General features: G+C 49.4%; 1 protein-coding gene across 1 annotated transcript in view; it reads right to left on the bottom strand.

Annotated features, from left to right (window-relative positions):
- Positions 1-21,090, bottom strand: part of LOC311328364 (uncharacterized protein) — a gene marked incomplete at its 3' end in the record, with an annotated part of 61,044 nt that overhangs the window by 22,495 nt on the left and 17,459 nt on the right. The window contains exon 4 of the mRNA XM_084462343.1: positions 6,555-6,728. Coding sequence (XP_084318469.1) covers positions 6,555-6,728 — 174 coding nt within the window. The remainder of the gene's footprint in view (positions 1-6,554; positions 6,729-21,090) is intronic.

The following is a 21,090-nucleotide window of genomic DNA, read 5'->3' as shown; positions in this document are numbered from 1 at the left end:
CCAAGTACTTTGCTAGTCTAATTGCAAATGCTCCAAACTCCAGAATTTTATTCAGAACCATCAATTCTGTTGTTTGCCCTCCTACTATTGCTATCCAGGATGCATCCCCTACAAAGTGTGATGAGTTTCTGTCCTTTTTCTCAGAAAAGGTCGACAACATCAGAAGAAACATCCCACCCTCCACCCGGGACCTAGCTGTTACTCTGAGATGCTCATCCACCTTCTCCGTGTTCAGCTCCATCTCCCTCTCATCCCTCTCCAAGATGGCCGCCGCTTTGAGACCAGCCACGTCCCCTCATGACCCCGTCCCTGCCCCCCTCCTTAAGGAGGTTTTTGAGGCAGTTGGTCCTCACATCCTGTCCATCATCAACTGCTCCCTGGCCACAGGTATCGTTCCATCATGCCTAAAAGAAGCGGTGGTCCAGCCCCTTCTTAAGAAAGCCAGCCTAGATCCCACTATCCCCAGCAACTACAGACCCATCTCAAAATTACCATTTCTGTCAAAGATGTTGGAAAAGGCTGTCCTCAGTCAACTGCAGCCTTATCTCCAACACAACAACATACTGGAGAAATTCCAGTCCGGATTTAGGGCCGGCCACAGCACCGAGTCTGCCCTCTTGAAGGTGTTAAACGACCTACTCCTCATCGTTGACTCAGGGAAATGTGCTGCACTGGTTCTCCTGGATCTCAGTGCAGCATTTGATACTATAGATCACACCATCCTCCTCGACCGCCTCCAACAGGGGGTTGGCATCACCAACACAGCCCTGTCCTGGTTCAAGTCCTACCTCAACAACAGGACCTTTTCAGTGAATATAGCCAACCATTCATCCTGCCGTGTCAACCTCACCTGCGGGGTCCCTCAGGGCTCAATACTGGGTCCCATCCTTTTCTCCATCCACATGCTGTCCCTCAGCCAAGTCATTCATCGCCATAAGATTTCCTTCCATTGCTACGCAGACGATACTCAAATCTATCTTCCACTCAGGGCAGACGATCCCTCTGGGCTGGACCGTCTGAAGGACTGCTTGCGGGACATAAAGGAGTGGATGTCACAAAACTTCCTGCAGCTCAATGACACCAAGAGTGAAATCCTTCTGATCGGCAACTCCACCTCGATCAGTCAGATCAGAAATAATCTAGGATGTTTGTCCACACTTAAAAGATCCCACGTCAGAAAACTTGGGGTCATATTTGACACAGACCTCAAGTTTGACAAGCAAGTGAAATCTGTTGTGCAATCCTGTTTTTTCCAACTGCGCACAGTATCCAAAATCAAGTCCTTCCTCTCCTCCAGCGACCTACGGAGGGTCGTACTAATGCTCATCTTCTCCAGACTGGACTATTGTAATGCCCTCTATGCCAAGGTCACCGACAAGACCATCCACAGCATGCAGCTAGTCCAAAATGCCGCTGCCAGGCTGGTGACAGGCACTAAGATGAGGGAACACATTTCTCCTGTCCTCTCCTCCCTTCACTGGCTCCCAGTGAAGCGCAGAGTGAAATTCAAGATCCTCACGTATGTCTTCAAAGCCCTCAATGGTCTCGCCCCAGCTTACATCAAAGATCTCCTGGACCAACCTACCAGCTTCAGGCCTGGTCGCCGGCTCAGATCTGACAACCAGATGACCCTGAAGGTCCCACGGTCAAAACTTGTCACAAAGGGAGACCGTGCATTCTCTGTGATGGCACCTGGGCTATGGAACAAGCTTCCTCTGAACATCAAGTCCGCCACCACCCTGGACTCTTTTAGAGCACAGCTTAAAACGCACCTCTTTGTTACAGATGATCTATAATTTATGTCCTTGTCTTGTGTCTTAAATGTAGTTTCATTTTGTGTCTCTGCAGTCCCTTGTTTTTGTTTGTCTCTTTTTGTACCCGGGCTGCGCCCCGGGCTGATGTAACAGTTGGTTGGGGGGCGCATTATAAATAAAAATAACATAACATAACATAACATAACACTAGACTATTTGGTTAGTTTATGTGTATGGCATATTAACATTTGTTTATTGTTGCTGCTGGTATGGTACTGTAGGCCTACGTTGTAGATAGGCGCGGCATAATTGTTTTTCTCCTAGAGCGGCAGAAGTGCACGTGCCCGTCCTGGTCTAGACCCACGTTAGTTAGCCTGCAAGGCGAGGGGTCAGAGAGGCCAGTCCTTCTCTCCTACACACAGTGGCTGAGTACCTGGACTCCCCCTACACCAGGATTCTGTTCACAGACCTCATCTGCTTCCAATACGGTACACACACACACTGCTGAGTCACCTTCATGAACTACAGGTCAACCCAACACTGATCTAATGGATTGAAGAATTCCTTCATCACAGGCCTCAGTACGTAGCTGTAATAATTCTAGATGGAGCATCTCCCCATCCTCTTCTGGGTACAGCATCATGGTAACAGAGAGGAGCCGACACTGATCAAGTATGCAGATGACATGACACTGGTGGCCCAGATAAGCAGACATGCCAACTGGTTAGGGGTGAGAAAGAGAGACGGAGGCCTGAGCAGAGAAAAACACAGCTGCTGGGGGGGATGCAGGGATTTATTTATTATAAGCTACCAAATGATCATTTATTGGATGATTTTTAGAATGACCCTGGTGCTGGTCACAATCTAACAGAATTACAAGAGCAAGATAAAGTTCAAAGTACAAATTTAGTTCTGTGGCTCAGGAGGTAGAGCAGATCATCCAATGACCGTAGGGTCGGCGGTTCAAATCCCGGCTCCTCCTGTCCACATGTCCAAGTGTCCTTGCGCAAGTACCCCAAATTGCTCCCAATGAGCAGGCTAGCATCTTGCAAGGCAGCTACTGCCATTGGTGTGTGAATGTGTGTATGAATGGTTTAATGAGGCCATTGTAAAGTGCTTTGGATATAAAGTGCTATATAAGTGCAGTCAATTTAACATTATTAACCCATTTAATGCAACGTAGGCTACCAATGATACTGCTCACATTTACAAAGGAAATGAGCAAAAGGGCAGCAGCCCCGCCAGTTACACAACTATTTGATGAGCTGAATTAGCTACTAGCATATATCCTCCTCCTACCTGACGCAGTGGTAAGAATAAAACAGTTCACATACAGAGACGAGTCACATCTCCAATTGAATCCATTCCGCTTTCATTGCGTGAGAACAGCCAAGTCTCTGAAAATCCATAGCAGGTTTTGCTTGTTACCTCGCTGCGGTTACCTTGCAGTGAGAGAAACACAGCAGACAAACAGCTGAGTGATCGCCCAAGAGTGGCAGGCAAAATAAATGTAATTTGAGAGATTAGAAAAGTGTGGGGATAAAGCCTATATTTTGAAATGTGAGGGGGATATGTTCCTGGGCTTTACGACTGCAGGTAGGCTACTTTTGGGGGTTTCAGTTGATCTTCTCTATGGAGGTTTGTGGCTGGCACGCACTTCCACACAGCACTGTGGCATCTTGGCTTTTTCCAAACAGCAGGTCCCAGATTGGGCTTGCGCTGTACTGTGACTAGTGAACTGAGTTTGAACTCAGTTTCGCTTGCTGCTTTTTAACTGACTGTCAATGCCCGCGCATACAGATCCAAACATACATCCACAGTATCAGATTCTCACGCTCCACTGGCTCAATCCCAATGTCCACACTCACAGACTCACAGATTTATTATCTTTCTATGTAAGTCGCTTCAGGCTCTTGACCCCTTCCCCAAAATCAGATCTGCACGAATCACGTAGGTGACCTATTTTGGATTCAAAACAGCAAATTTCACCAAAAAGTGACATTGTGCATGTCTGGATAAGGAAGGAGCAGTCACTGTCCACATACTCTGAGTATGTCAACACCCTGACCTCCCGGATGGAGGAGAGCTCCTTGGAGCTGAATGTCTCTGAGACTAAAGAAGTGTTCTGCAGGGGGAGCCTCATACCTGACGCCCCAAATGTTCTTCCTCTAGCCCCGAACCTTTTTAGTCTCCCCAAAAACAAAAACACTAGGGAGAAAATAGACACCAAATACCCTCCTTAACATACACAAATCACCCCCTTCAAATCAAGCAGTAAGATGAAGTTCGAGTCAACACACCCACAACAACAACCCCCCCCCCCCACACACACACACACAGTATCACAGAACGGCATCAGCTCACATCAAACATCAAACCCATCTGCCCCCACCGTAAAAATTGCCACCCCCAGACCCCACACCCTCTCAAACTCAGCCACATTGTTATTGATCACAAAATAGGTGTATTCTACCCTAAGAAGCAGAGACCCTCCCCCTTACCACCTGGACTGGGTCCGTGGCCCCGCCCCTCTCACCTTATTCCTCCCTGTAATCCAAATGGACAACTTAGCTCACCCAAACACAACATTGAGCAAAACACACTTTGCCCTCCTCCTGCACGTGTACTGTGGGCCCAAAACAAACAGTTCCTTAGAAAACACAAACCCCAACCTCACACATGAGGGCTGTAACAGCACAAACAGAGGAACAAGACAAACAGAAAACACATGAACCACCGTCTCCACCTCACCACAGTATGGGCCCCCCTCCCCCACCCCGGGGTCAAGCCCGGCCAGAAAGCGCTCGGTCATCAGGGCCCTGTGCACCACTCTCCACTGCAAGTCCCCAGTCCTTTTAGGGATGGGGGGCTTATACAGCACCCACCACCTGAACCTCACACTGCTCCCCCCACCTAGAACCCCCTGCCACTGGTGGAACCCAACCCCCTGCAAGACCCCGACGTTCCTCGCCTTCACACATGCCTCATACAGAGCCCTCCCCCTCACCTGTCTGAGGTCACCAGGGTCATACAGAGCCCTCCCCCTCACCTGTCTGAGGTCACCAGGGTCATACAGAGCCCTCCCCCTCACCTGTCTGAGGTCACCAGGGTCATACAGAGCCCTCCCCCTCACCTGTCTGAGGTCACCAGGGTCATACAGAGCCCTCCCCCTCACCTGTCTGAGGTCACCAGGGTTATACAGAGCCCTCCCCCTCACCTGTCTGAGGTCACCAGGGTCATACAGAGCCCTCCCCCTCACCTGTCTGAGGTCACCAGGGTCATACAGAGCCCTCCCCCTCACCTGTCTGAGGTCACACACACACACACATTTAAATACACTGGCACTAAACACCAAACACCAGGTTAGAAATCTAGGGGTCATAGTCGACTCTGATCTGAACATTGAATCTCATGTCAATAACATAACTAGCGTATCTTTCTATCATTTAAGAAACATGGCAAAAGTGCAATCCTTCCTTTCAAAGGTCGACACAAAGACTTATGCATGCATTTATAACCAGCAGACTGGACTATTGCAATGCCCTCTTTTGTGGCCTACCAAAGAAAACCATCAATCGCCTGCAAATTATACAAAACACCGCGGCACGAGTCCTTACAAAATCCAGACGGAGGGCTCACATCACACCCGTCCTGAAGGCTCTGCATTGGCTACCCGTCAGCTTCAGAATAGACTTCAAGATTCTTCTACTGGTTTATAAATCACTCCACAACCGTGCTCCAAAATATATGACTGACATGCTTGTTAGATCAACACCAGCAAGATCCCTGCTGTATGGGTTATGTTCATGTTGTTATATTGAATGTGAGCTTCTATGCTGCTGTATGGGTAATGTTCATGTTGTTATATTGAATGTGAGCTTCTATGCTGCTGTATGGGTTATGTTCATCAGAATGTATTCATTCTCATCATGATCTGTGTTTCAGGTGACCATCTCATGTGACACACAGGAGTCGATACGTTCAGTTACAACCACTGCTACTTCAGCAGGTTGACATTGTGGAGGTGGAGGACGTGAGCCTGTCTTCTGTGGTGTTCTGAGAGGTCCAACACCTGGGTGTCCCAAGTCAGTGATAGCTTCAGATTAGTCAAAGCATACTAGAGAGAAGTTATGTCCTCTGTTTGAACCGTGCTGATGTCGTTGATTTAGTTCACACTAAAGAGTACATTTTGATGCCACTTAACAGTATTTTGAGCAGTTTGTGGATTACTGTGCAATCTGTATGAGTGTGTGTATGTGCTTGTCTTTGGTGCATAGAGGTGAACCCACATGGGCCCCCTAAATATATGCGGCCCCCCAAAAACCAAAATGAACTGGTGTCACTGCCTCTAAACTTCAGCCCCTGATGCTTTTCCCTTAAAGGGCAATGCTCGTTTTTGACAACCTGGACCTTATTTACGACATATTATAAGAAGTTTGACTCACCGAGATCACTTTTGTGTAGTTCGGAGGCCTGTAGAAGAATTTAACCCCTAATGATTTGGGATCCTAGCAGCACCTCTGTTTTGTACCTAATCTACATTTGTATTTAGTCTTGATTGTGTCTTTGTTCCTTCAATAAAGGACCCACCCACCACCTACAGTCTGTATATGTCTGTATGTATGCTTTGAGATGATAGTCCCTATTTTGTCAACTCTACTGTATGTACTGTAGTCCAAAGATAATTTCTCAACTTGAATGTTGATGCCCAAAACATCCCTCTTCAAGGACAGAGATGTACAATTACTTAGACATTTAAATCCCATCATTTAACATGTGAATATGCTCAGGGATACAGACCTCAGTTTCTCCAGTTTGCAGTGTGGACTCCCCAGTCCAGCAGAGAGCAGCTTCACTCCTGAATCCTGCAGGTCATTGTTACTCAGGTCTAACTCTCTCAGGTGGGAGGAGTTTGAGCTGAGAGATGAGGCCAGCAGAGAACAGCATGTCCCTGTTAATCTGCATCCACTCAGGCTGAGGAGACAAGGACAAGTATTAGCAAACATTTTCACCAGTAATCAGTGCATTGACAAAGTGTGTTTGCATTGGCAAAACACATTTTCAGACTAATAAAGTCCAGAAACGGGTAACTTCACTCTTCACTTCAGTCTTCTGTGATAGTAGCTTTGCTTTCTGTATAATTTAACTGTGACAAAGATGACATTTATTCTACAAACAAACACTGCTACACTAGTGGTGAAAATGAGGAATGTCAGCTATATTGTCTTCCTCTCTCAGACTGAATTATAAACAGAGTGACTCATTCTGGAGCTAGGAGAGAGAGTGCTGCTGCATCTAATATGTTTTAGTCATGAGCAGGTTTTTAATTCCTCTAATGAATACTCAGCATCCATAGAAATGTATGTAAGGCCTTTCCTGATTGGCTGGACACTATGGACCTGAGTCAGCTTGGAGGGTGCTAAGGCTCTTTGGACAGGACATGGGCAGTGCCTGAGCCTCTGATGTTGGAACTCACAAAACGCAGCGGCACCGTGGTGTCAGCACAGTGGCGGGATCCACCAACGAGTTTTCATGCAGTGTTGCACACTAACCACCAGGAGGCATCGTTGATCAAGAAGCAACTAGTGGCAGCAGAGCGTGTGACAATACTGTAGATTATTTAGGGACTGGTAACTTTAGGCTGGAATGTAGACTATTCAGTGAAACTATAACTAGCCTATATATAAACTATAATTACATAACATTTGAGATGCACAATGTATGTACATGTATAACAACTGAGAAAGCATCCTATGGTGATGTGAACTTGTGATTCTATTGTAGAATGCAGAAGAGAGACTGATTGGTTGAATGATGAATTGAATGAATGAGCTGAGGGAGGCCTAGTGTGTCCATAGGAAAGAGACTCTACAAGCCACCATGCTGATGTGAGATACGGGATTTTGACACAAATGTGAATTTATCTGTTTACCGAAAGACGAGCGATGTCAAGTGGGGAGCAAAAAAAGAGCGAGCCAACAGATTCACTAGGCCAGTGGTTATTGGAACAAAACTTATTTTTTGAATGGGGTTATTCTATAGGCTATTAATTCTACATTAATCTCATAGCAGTGAGCACTGACATGACTGTTTAAATCAACAGCCTAACACTTCTATTAGCCCATCATTGTTGTCAATAGCGTAGCCTAATGGTCCTGTTCCCGTCTCCATGCCCCCACGCCAGTTTGGACCCACTATTCAAATCTCCCTCAAAACCTGTTAAAACAACCTGATGATAGAACAAACAGTACTGTTGATGGGGCCTAATCAACTCCAATGGGCAGTCTGCATTTGAATCGAGTTTATCCCCCAAACAGGGAGGAAGGAACCACCTTTATATATATAAACCGTAATTCATCAAGAAAGTATCAACAAATAACACATAACCACACACTGAGATTTCACTCCTAGTTTACAATGAATGATGAAGTGAATGATCTGAGGTAAGCCTGTATGCTAAAGGCAAGAGACTCTACAAGCCACCATGCTGATGTGGGATACTGTATTTTGACACAAATGAGCTAGTGTGAATGTATCTGTTAATCAATAGGCTAGGCCTAAAAGACAACCACCGAGCACTTAAATGTCAATTTGACTGGACTCAATCGCTATTAGCCTTTATGACGAGTATACTCACTATCATTGTGATTATGAACACTTGGATTAACAATGGCCTATTATCATCCAGGGACCTCATTTCAATGTTGGCAAGCATACAAAGACATTAAATATACAATGAATAAATACTGTAGCACTATAATGCAGTAGTCTATGCTATGAATTTGATCAGAGCTGCTCTTAGTGGGACTGGCTCAGAAGAAATGCATTAAGCGTACAGTTTGACCAACATTTACTGGATGGCTGACCATAGTAGACAGTCAAATAACGTATTAAACAAGCTTAGACTAACGTTTAAGAAGTAGGCTACCCTACGAAAAGAAGGTATTACAGTATGTTATTTTATTGCCATGCAGGCATGGGTTCTATAACAATTCAACTTAATGTAGGCTACTTTGTTCCTATAGGAACGGGAAATAAGCAATACTTGAAAATGGAATACAAATGCACTTGTTTAAATTAATTCCAATATACTATATTCATGGTTTACAACCATTCGTCTCTTACCTGTACCTAGATAAATAAATAATAAGGTGAACAGTAGCCTAGTAATAATAGGCTATAATATAGTTATCCCAGCAGCGCAGATAGAGATTACAATTAGAACTTGGATTCAATATTACTTTAAAAGCAGAGAATGCGCACCAGACATGGAAGACAAACAGGGATGGAAATGTATTTGTTGATGACTGTTGGCGTTGGTTGAATCCTCCCCCCAGCTCATCAAGTGCATTTGAATATAAACAGCATTGGGAAGGGGGAAGGGCAGTCCAGTTCCTCCTGTGGCTGTCTAGCTCGCTAGCTACGGTCAAGCTGTAGGATAAATGCATTTCTTCTGAGCCAGTCCAGCTAAGCTCTGAGCAACTCTGACATGATCAAATTCATCACATTCCTGGATTAAACAGCTCCAGTAGAGATATTCTATTATAACCAGAGGGCATTACAATATCATTCAAAACTAGATCTATTGACTGCATGACCTGTTAGTCTCCGGCTACCCCCCCCTCGTCCGCTGTGTGCTCACGGAGTCTTGGTGCACGACCCTCTCTCTCTCCAAACTCATCGATTATGTTGAGTCGCTGCGCTCCCCATGCAGTCTGCCACATAATTAGGGGTAGGATCAGTAGACTACATGTAGGCTACATCCTCTCCCCCTGTCTGTAAAGCATATTGTGTTGTCTTTGTATATGAAATGAGCTGTAATGATTTAAGTGATCTGACTAATAATCAGTTATTGCAGTGGTATTGAAGTAGGCAGAAACTTCACCTTTTTGTTGTTTTCCATATACTCAGTTTAGGCCACAGTAAACTCTGATAACCTTTTGCCTAGGCCATACACAGTCTGAGGGCAGAGAAGGTCAAGGAAGGTCCTCTGCTGACCAGTTCTTCTGTAAGAGTAAACAGCAGCTGCTAGAATTGGGTAATCAGACATCGGAGACATCTAGAATGTCCGGTCTCCTAGCAACGGTCTAATCTTGACCTGGCTGATCGACAAAAGACTAGATCACTGTACCATTGCAGCCTATCACCATAATCTGAGATGTCACATGACGCCCCCCTGGTAGAGTGTATTTAAGAACCACCGGGCTGCTTAGCCGAGGGCAGCTTAGCTTAGCTTCTTAGCCTCCTAGCCTTGTAACCTGTTAACATGCTAGCTTGCTAGCCCCTTAAGCCGCTCAACAGCTGTACCATAATACTGCATTCTTCACGCTACATTCTTCTCTAATTTCCTGGCTTCTACTTCCACTTCTCCTTCGACAACAACTCGATATTGTAACAATTGGCATAACAATGTAATAATTGTACTCAGCCTAGTTATTGTATCTGGGCTATTGTTTTGTAACACTATATGCTTATTGATTAATAAACCCACGTGATTCATGGCTTCAGGTAATCCAACTGTCTGTTAAGATCTGTATACATAGGATATACATCAGTATTCTGCTCGATTCCTTTATATGACCACAACGGACAGATGTTGACCCCAGAACAGTTACGTTATTAGCAAACATTTTCATCAGCAATCAGTACATTAACAAAGTGTGTTTGCATTGGATAATCACATTGTCAGACTAATAAAGTCTAGAAAAGGGTAACTTCAGTCCTGAGTCTTCTGTGATAGTAGCTTTGCTTTCTGTATAATTAACTGCTAACTGTGACAAAGATGACATTTATTCTACAAACAAAACACTGCTACACTAGTGGTGAAAAGGAGGAATGTCAGCTATATTGTCTTCCTCTCTCAGACTGAATTATAAACAGACTGACTCATTCTGGAGCTAGGAGAGAGAGGAGAGACAGAGAGAGGAGGAGCAGAGAGAAGAGAGAGAGGAGGAGCAGAGAAGAGGAGAGAGAGAGGAGGAATAGAGAGAAGAGGAGAGAGAGGAGGAGCAGAGAGGAGAGAGAGAGAGGAGGAACAGAGAGAAGAGAGAGAGGAGGATCAGAGGAGAGGAGAGAGAGAGGAGGAACAGAGAGGAGAGATAGAAGGAGCAGAGAGAAGAGAGAGAGGAGGAGCAGAGGAGAGGAGGGAGAGAAGAGGAGAGAGAGAAGAGGAGAGAGAGAAGAGGTGTTAGGGTTTGAGGCAGGACCCAAAAGCAGACGGCAGGCAAGCAGCTCAGGTTCAAAATAAGGGTTTTAATTTCCAAATAATACCGTGAGGAAACGCAGGGGAAACACGCACTAACATTGACAATGAACCGACAGAGAACAAAGGAAACAAGAGGGCATATATACTCTGGGAGAACAATCAAGGAACAATGTACAGGTGTGCAACAAGACATAACGAGACACAGGTGCAGACAATCACCCAGACAAGGACATGGAGGGATTCCAACAAGACACCAACACAAGGACACAGGAACAAGGACACAATGGAAGGGAACGGGGAACGAGGCTGGGACAGGGAAAGGGACCAGGCAGAAGCAGAGGGGGGAACTAAAGGGCCAGGAGAGGAGGGACTTGAGTGACGTGAGACTAGTGAGGGGACAGGTGTCTAGAGCTGGGGCTGGGAGGACACAAACCAACATAGAAGACAAGACAACGAACACAAGACCAAACACACAAGGAGGTAGAACAAAACCAAGTGACAAAGTGTACAATAGTCTCTGGGGGTAGTGCAGGGGTAGTCACTGGGAGAGGTGCTCAGGGTCCAGGAAGGTCCAGGGGGCACAGGAGCTCAGGGTCAGGAATCCAGGCCAGGATCAGGGGGTGAGCAGGGCGAACCAGGGGTCCGGGGCAGGGGCGAGGGTCTGGACCGGGAACAGGGGGTGAGCAGGGCGAACCAGGGGTCCGGGGCAGGGGCGAGGGTCTGGACCGGGAACAGGGGGTGAGCAGGGCGAACCAGGGGCCCGGGTAGGGGCGAGGGTCTAGACCGGGAGCAGGGTGTGAGCAGAACAAACCAGGGGCCCGGGGCAGGGGCGAGGGTCTGGACCAGGAGCAAGCAGAGTGGACCAGGGGTCCGGGGCGAACCAGGGGTCCGGGGCGAATCGGGGGTCCGGGGCGAATCGGGGGTCCGGGGCAGAAACGGGGGTCCAGACTGGGAGCAGGGGGTGAGCCGGGGCGGACCCGGCCCGAACCATAACAGTACCCCCCCCCCCAAAGGCCGAATCCCAGACGGCCCAAAAACCCCAACCAGGGAGGGCGGAGGGGGCCCGGAGGAGGGAAACGGACAGCACCGGGAGCCCTGGGCGGACGGCCCGGGAACTGGCCAGGGACAGTGCAGAACTCCTCCGGCGGACGGCCAGAGGGCTGACCAGGGACAGAGCAGAACGTCCCAGGCAGGCGACCAGAGAACAAAACGGCAGGGCAGGTCCGGAGGACGACCAGGAGGCCCGGCCGAACGGCGGAAGCATTCGGGAAGCAGAGCTGGCCTCCAGAGGCGATGGCAGGACCACCGAAGCACCCTGTAGCGCAGGCAGGGTCGCTCAGGGGACCGACGGCGCAGGCAGGACCGCTCAGGGGGCCGACGGCGCAGGAGAGACCGCTCAGGGGGCCGACGGCGCAGGAGAGACCGCTCAGGGGGCCGACGGCGCAGGAGAGACCGCTCAGGGGACCGACGGCGCAGGAGAGACCGCTCAGGGGGCCGACGGCGCAGGAGAGACCGCTCAGGGGGCCGACGGCGCAGGAGAGACCGCTCAGGGGGCCGACGGCGCAGGAGAGACCGTTCTGGGGGCCGACGGCGCAGGAGAGACCGCTCAGGGGGCCGACGGCGCAGGAGAGACCGCTCAGGGGGCCGACGGCGCAGGAGAGACCGCTCAGGGGGCCGACGGCGCAGGAGAGACCGCTCAGGGGGCCGACGTCGCAGGAGAGCCCGCTCAGGGGGCCGATGGCGCAGGAGAGCCCGCTCAGGGGGCCGACGGCGCAGGAGAACCCGCTCAGGGGGCCGACGGCACAGACGGACCCACCTAGGCGGCTGGCGACGTAGACGCAAGCCCCGAGGCCGGCGAAACCGCTCAGGTGGTCGGCCATGAAGCAGGAGGGCAAGAAGAGCGGTGTCGGGGGGAACAGAGCAGGAAGATCGCCAGAGGACCAGCCCTGGGGCTGGGGTGGCCACAGGGCCTGGCATGGCAGCTGAGCCAGGGGTTTCTAGGAGATCAGAGTCCGGATCCCCTAACTGAACAGGGTTAGATAGCCTGGGCCTAACAGGGCTAACGGGACCGAGACTAGCTGGGCAGACAGGGTCAGGACCTGCAACTGCTACCGTTACCCCTACAACTATAGCTACGACTATGACTATGGGGTCAGGGGCCGAGTCATCTACAGAGAATGGGATGACTACAGGGACAACGGGACTGGGGCTAGTAGGGCTCACAGGATTGGGGCTAACAGGGCCTGAGCTACTAACAGGGCTGGAGCTAACAGGGCTGGAGCTAACAGGGCTGGAGCTAACAGGGCTGCCGGGGTCAGGGACAGCCACCACTAAGGGGACAGGAACTGGGTCAGGTAAGGAGTTGGAGTCTGGAACCGGAATTGCTACCGCAATAGCCACAGCTATGGCTACAGCAATGGCGACGGCTATAGGGTCAGTGTCAGCTGCCGGTCCATGGACAGCTACAGGGCCTGGAACAGGGCCCTGTGGGGGCGCAGCCATGGAGGACTGCTGAGGCTCACGAGGAACAGGAGTCTCTTGTAGCTCAGGGAACAGCACAGCCAAGGGGGCCTGCTGGAGCATAGCCATGGAAGGCTGCCGGGGCTCATGAGGAACAGGAGATGCTTGCAGCTCGGTGTCCAGGAAACACTGCAGGTCACTGATGGGTGACAGCTGCGGCTGGGACTCCGTGGATTGCTGAGGCATGGAACACAGGGGGCGTCTGTGGCACGGAGACCTGGAGGTGCCCACGGTGCAGAGACTAGGAGGCGCCAGAGCGCTGAACAAAAGATGCTCCGGGGTGCTGGGTTGCCGTAGCTCGAGGACACTGGACAGCGGAGTCACTGGGCCGCTGGTCAGCAGGGGAATGTCTGATACGCTGGGGAGCGCAGACGCCGGGGCAGTGGGGAGCGCAGACGCCGGGGCACTGGGGAGCGCAGACGCCGGGGCACTGGGGAGCGCAGACGCCGGGGCACTGGGGAGCGCAGACGCCGGGGCACTGGGGAGCGCAGACGCCGGGGCACTGGGGAACGCAGACGCCGGGGCACTGGGGAACGCAGACGCCGGGGCACTGGGGAGCGCAGACGCCGGGGCACTGGGGAGCGCAGACGCCGGGGCACTGGGGAGCGCAGACGCCGGGGCACTGGGGAGCGCAGACGCCGGGGCACTGGGGAGCGCAGACGCCGGGGCACTGGGGAACGCAGACGCCGGGGCACTGGGGAACGCAGACGCCGGGGCACTGGGGAGCGCAGGCGCAGGAGCGGAGGCAACGGCTGCCACGGGAACGCCACCGCCTCTTGGATGCCCTCTTAGGACACCGGGGGGCATCAGGAAGAACCTGGGGTCCGAGAGACGCTGCCATCTCCTTGCCCTCAGACCAGTCCAACACCGGATCAATGTACTCAGTGGGGTCAAAGTAGTAGTCGATCTCAGTGAGGTAATCAGGCTTGTAATCAGGCTGCAGTCTGGCAGATGCCAAGGCGATGGCGGAGGTCAACCGCTTTGTAGTCCCGGCTAAAGAGTCTGCTAAGAAAGGCCTGCTAGAGATCTCCTGGAGAGCCAACTCATAAAACCTCTTTTCATCAGTCAGGCGAAAGGCATAACCAGCCGCCTCCACAAAGCGCCAAACATTCGATGGTACCTGTCTTAAATCGTCCGCTGGGTCCATAATTGGTCGGTTCATTCTGTTAGGGTTTGAGGCAGGACCCAAAAGCAGACGGCAGGCAAGCAGCTCAGGTTCAAAATAAGGGTTTTAATTTCCAAATAATACCGGGAGGAAACGCAGGGGAAACACGCACTAACATTGACAATGAACCGACAGAGAACAAAGGAAACAAGAGGGCATATATACTCTGGGAGAACAATCAAGGAACAATGTACAGGTGTGCAACAAGACATAACGAGACACAGGTGCAGACAATCACCCAGACAAGGACTAGGAGGGATTCCAACAAGACACCAACACAAGGACACAGGAACAAGGACACAATGGAAGGGAACGGGGAACGAGGCTGGGACAGGGAAAGGGACCAGGCAGAAGCAGAGGGGGGAACTAAAGGGCCAGGAGAGGAGGGACTTGAGTGACGTGAGACTAGTGAGGGGACAGGTGTCTAGAGCTGGGGCTGGGAGGACACAAACCAACATAGAAGACAAGACAACGAACACAAGACCAAACACACAAGGAGGTAGAACAAAACCAAGTGACAAAGTGTACAATAGTCTCTGGGGGTAGTGCAGGGGTAGTCACTGGGAGAGGAGGTGCTCAGGGTCCAGGAAGGTCCAGGGGGCACAGGAGCTCAGGGTCAGGAATCCAGGCCAGGATCAGGGGGTGAGCAGGGCGAACCAGGGGTCCGGGGCAGGGGCGAGGGTCTGGACCGGGAACAGGGGGTGAGCAGGGCGAACCAGGGGTCCGGGGCAGGGGCGAGGGTCTGGACCGGGAACAGGGGGTGAGCAGGGCGAACCAGGGGCCCGGGCAGGGGTGAGGGTCTGGACCGGGAGCAGGGTGTGAGCAGAACAAACCAGGGGCCCGGGGCAGGGGCGAGGGTCTGGACCAGGAGCAAGCAGAGTGGACCAGGGGTCCGGGGCGAACCAGGGGTCCGGGGCGAATCGGGGGTCCGGGGCGAATCGGGGGTCCGGGGCAGAAACGGGGGTCCAGACTGGGAGCAGGGGGTGAGCCGGGGCGGACCCGGCCCGAACCATAACAAGAGGAGGAACAGAGAGGAAAGGAGAGAGAGAAGAGGAGGAACAGAGAGGAGAGGAGAGAGAGAAGAGGAGGAACAGAGAGGAGAGGAGAGAGAGAGGAGGAGAGAGAGAGGAGGAACAGAGAGAAGAGGAGAGAGAGGAGGAACAGAGACTTTGACTTTTGATGCTCTTTAATGAGACATCCTTACAAAACACTAAACATCCCCCCCCCCCCCACACACACACACAGTAACACAGAACGGCATCAGCTCACAAACAAACATCAAGCCCATCTGCCCCCACGGTACAAATTGCCACCCCCAGACCCCACACCCTCTCAAACTCAGCCACATTGTTATTGATCACAAAATAGGTGTATTCTACCCTAAGAAGCAGAGACCCTCCCCCTAACCACCTGGACTGGGTCCGTGGCCCCGCCCCTCTCACCTTATTCCTCCCTGTAATCCAAATGGACAACTTAGCTCACCCAAACACAACATTGAGCAAAACACACTTTGCCCTCCTCCTGCACGTGTACTGTGGGCCCAAAACAAACAGTTCCTTAGAAAACACAAACCCCAACCTCACACATGAGGGCTGTAACAGCACAAACAGAGGAACAAGACAAACAGAAAACACATGAACCACCGTCTCCACCTCACCACAGTATGGGCCCCCCTCCCCCACCCCGGGGTCAAGCCCGGCCAGAAAGCGCTCGGTCATCAGGGCCCTGTGCACCACTCTCCACTGCAAGTCCCCTGTCCTTTTAGGGATGGGGGGCTTATACAGCACCCGCCACCTGAACCTCACACTGCTCCCCCCACCTAGAACCCCCTGCCACTGGTGGAACCCAACCCCCTGCAAGACCCCGACGTTCCTCGCCTTCACACATGCCTCATACAGAGCCCTCCCCCTCACCTGTCTGAGGTCACCAGGGTCATACAGAGCCCTCCCCCTCACCTGTCTGAGGTCACCAGGGTCATACAGAGCCCTCCCCCTCACCTGTCTGAGGTCACCAGGGTTATACAGAGCCCTCCCCCTCACCTGTCTGAGGTCACCAGGGTCATACAGAGCCCTCCCCCTCACCTGTCTGAGGTCACCAGGGTCATACAGAGCCCTCCCCCTCACCTGTCTGAGGTCACACACACACACACATTTAAATACACTGGCACTAAACACCAAACACCAGGTTAGAAATCTAGGTGTCATAGTCGACTCTGATCTGAACATTGAATCTCATGTCAATAACATAACTAGCGTATCTTTCTATCATTTAAGAAACATGGCAAAAGTGCAATCCTTCCTTTCAAAGGTCGACACTGAAAGACTTATGCATGCATTTATAACCAGCAGACTGGACTATTGCAATGCCCTCTTTTGTGGCCTACCAAAGAAAACCATCAATCGCCTGCAAATTATACAAAACGCCGCGGCACGAGTCCTTACAAAATCCAGACGGAGGGCTCACATCACACCCGTCCTGAAGGCTCTGCATTGGCTACCCGTCAGCTTCAGAATAGACTTCAAGATTCTTCTACTGGTTTATAAATCACTCCACAACCGTGCTCCAAAATATATGACTGACATGCTTGTTAGATAAACACCAGCAAGATCCCTGCTGTATGGGTTATGTTCATGTTGTTATATTGAATGTGAGCTTCTATGCTGCTGTATGGGTTATGTTCATGTTGTTATATTGAATGTGAGCTTCTATGCTGCTGTATGGGTTATGTTCATCAGAATGTATTCATTCTCATCATGATCTGTGTTTCAGGTGACCATCTCATGTGACACACAGGAGTCGATACGTTCAGTTACAACCACTGCTACTTCAGCAGGTTGACATTGTGGAGGTGGAGGACGTGAGCCTGTCTTCTGTGGTGTTCTGAGAGGTCCAACACCTGGGTGTCCCAAGTCAGTGATAGCTTCAGATTAGTCAAAGCATACTAGAGAGAAGTTATGTCCTCTGTTTGAACCGTGCTGATGTTGTTGATTTAGTTCACACAAAGAGTACATTTTGATGCCTGTCCAGGAATTTACATCCAAACACCTTAAACCTTTGTCTTTGTAATTCATCACCTCCCCCCAAGTCCCCTGCAAACCCTAGTTTCAGTCTCCCCTTTGTAAATGTAAAACACCTCAACCCTCCCCCTTTGTAATTGTAAACACACTCTGCCTAGCTTCAGTCTCCCCTTTGTAAATGTAAAACACCTCAACCCAGCTCTTCCTCATCTCTTTGTTTAAGTCAGAAGGGCCACACCTTCATCTTCCTCGTCCTGATTCAGACCTTTTTTTCCTTTGTTTGTCACGTCTGTACTCTTGGCCACGCCTGCCATTCATGTACAATGCAGTAGCCAATCACATCCTCAAAGCGCCGTACCTGTGTTTTGCTTGAATATAAGACTGGGCATGACAAGCTTTGAATTCACTTCTCTGACTAACCACCCTTGCTGTGTTTCTCAGGAAGTCCTTGCGGCTCGTATTTGATTTTCACAATAAACCAGACTCAACCTTTTGAACGTATCTTGGTAAATCTTTTGACTAGACCAGTCTAAAATAACTATCACAGTTTGGCGACGGGGATGGGATCACTGCCTGCGTGTTGCCGGGATTCCAGTGGATGAACTGGTGACAGACGTGTCGGTCCATATAGTGGGCGTTGGAAAATCAATTTTCTCTCTTGCGCTAGAGCGCACGGAGAGATTATTTCCTCAGTTCTTCCACTGGATTCTTGAAGCTCACAGGTACGTTTAAACGAACCCTCTTATGGGTTGAGTTGTATTTGCCTTGATTTGGTTCAGCTTGTTGGTCTGGATTGTTTGAAAACAGAAAACCCCAGCGTGGGTATTTTAGTACTATAAGTTGTGTAATTATCTAAGGAGGTTGTGAACAGCAATAGATATTATATCGTATTGTCCTTTGACTTCGTCCTTGTTTCGTTACGAGGGTATAAGCAGTGTTCAGAACAGGCTTCCCTTTTGGCCGGTCGCGGATGAGATTAAAACCGCAGAGCTGTAGCTACGGGAGTGATTGAGAGTTTTTGCAATCCGCGTTTCTTGGAGAAACGTTTTTCCCCTTTGTTCCCGGGTGACTTGGTAAACATAACGAGAAGTTGGCTTTGATCAGGTTGGTAAACCTAACGAAAGTTGGCTTTGACCAGGTTGGTAGACCTAACGAGCGTTACCTTTGACCAAGTGGCTGTACAGTATTTTTGGTAGGATCTAGACGTCCGGTTTAGCCTGGACCAGAATTGCTAGTGCAGCCGAGCATGCTTGTTGTAAACGTGGGCCTTTGTTTCATGTTTGTGTGTTAAGTCGTATATTAGTCGTTTTTGGTCGTCGTTTGGTCGTTCTTTGTTTGCGTTCCCGTGTGAGTCTGCTACGTTCTCTCTTATATGTGCAAGGGGGGTTGTTCGTCTTATGTGTTCACTGTTTGAGCCTCGGCTCTTGATTGTATGTTTGTTACGCGCGCCATGGATCCAAGTAAAGTATTGTAAGTATTTGTTTTCCACAGGGTTGAAGTTCGCAGATAGTGCGATTCCCACAGGGTTGAAGTTCGCAGTGAGTGCGATTTCCAAATGGGTTGAAGTTCGCAGTGAGTGCGATTTCCAAATGGGTTGAAGTTCGCAGTGAGTGCGATTACCAGCTAATCTCCGGAGTGTCTGTTTTTTGTCGTGTGTTGTCTTTGTTTGTCTAGCGCTATTTTCGCCGGCTCAGTGGCATTTTTGAGCTTCGGCTCTTGCTTTATATCGTAAGTATTTTGTATACTTTTCCAGTAGGCTAGCTGGTTGCCTAGGAGACGCAGGAAAACACTGTCCCGGTGTTCCGCCATTGAGCCAGAAGAGAACAAAGCACTTCCTGACTGGGTGAGTACTAAGCGAATTTAATGTGTCTTAATGTTTCTTTCGAAATTGTATTCTTTCCCGCCGTGAGTTAACCATAAGGTTTCCTTTCATTGCTGTTTTGGGGTTTCTAGGCTGTTATTTGGGATTTGTTTCTTTAAATTTCCCCGCGCACAACCAAAGACCACATCCGGGTCATACATGCAACATTTTGGGATCACCACTAGGTGTCCCTGTAACACTAGCTATTAAAATATGCTAGAGGATGTAACAGAATTCTACTGCTAAACGTCTAGCCTGATGAGATTGTTGTGCTAAAGCATTTTCGATTTCTTACATCCACATCTGACATTTTTTAGTGTTAAATTCTAAGATTTCTAAGCAGCTAGAGGTGGTTGAGATGATTAGGTTAAGGGAAAAGCCTGTTAATTCTATAGCACCCAACCAAACTGTTGCTGCTCCCGCATTTAGCCACGCCCCTTCTCTCTCCCCTCTACAATACGAGTTAAGAGCGCCACCTGCTGGAGTTCCCTTGAACAACCCATAAGGGAGATTTTTAACTAGCCAATATAGACTCATTTTTTTAAGGTAAATAAACAGGATGAAATAGATGTAGAGCGAACTCAAAAGTCTGACAGGGTTTTGAATAGGTGTTTGATTCAGGAGTTTGTTTCTATAGTCAATGAATGGCCATAAGCTGTTCGTTTTATGCATTTCTACTGTATGAATTTCATTCATATAATGATGATGTGTTTTTTGAGGAGTTGGCATTAGGCCTTCTCCTCTGCTATTGAACCCAGTCTGTGTTTTGAGTCTTAATTTTCAGGTGCTATGGACCCTGGGCGGCAGATCTTTGAGGAGCCTGGATCATGCCTTCCTGGGGACATTGGAACCTGCTGTTTGTCTGTTTAACTGTTTGTTTTGTCTCTCTTTCTGATATGTAGCTTACGACATAAGGTTTGTGCATAATAGTGGGGGGAATAGATAAGGGTTGCCAGTGTCTTAATCTGAATGCAGCATCTCATAACCCAATTATATATTTGGTTATGTTAAATATCTCATGTTTATAGTTTGAGGCACATTCATCGGGCCTGAGTGTTTTTTCTGAGTGTTTTTTTTACAGACAACTGTCGTTCCGGGAGTGATGGGTGAATGCCGAACCAGGAGGCGGGCACAGGACACCGGAGGTGGAGATGGAGGTTACTGGCCTGTTTCCCTACAGATGGGCGATCTGGGGTTCGTGAGATGCAGACCAACGCCATGTCACCTACTCACTGTGAGCGACGGATAAGTATGAAACGGAGAAGAGACCATTTTGTCCGAAGCAGTGCCCAAATACTCTGTCCTCAAATGCAGAAGAGGGAGGGTTTTAGATATACATATTTTAGCTATACAAATGAAGCTTTGATGGAGTTTTTGATTAGTTAATTGTAAATGAAGCCAATTCATTTTAGTGTCATTTTCTTTGCCCCATCTCTATTTTTATCCTGACTTCAGGAAATTTTTGCTTTCACCCTTAGGGGGTGTTGTTTTGTTGAGACGAGAATATGGTTATTTTATTTTCATAAAATCGCGAGAGAAATGCTAGAGCCAAATCCAATTGCCTTGAT

Source organism: Borostomias antarcticus (genome assembly GCF_949987555.1).
Source record: "Borostomias antarcticus genome assembly, contig: scaffold_248, whole genome shotgun sequence".
NCBI classification, from domain to species: Eukaryota; Metazoa; Chordata; class Actinopteri; order Stomiiformes; family Stomiidae; genus Borostomias; species Borostomias antarcticus.
Note: the sequence above shows the minus strand (reverse complement) of the source record. Positions and strands in the feature narration are given on the sequence as shown.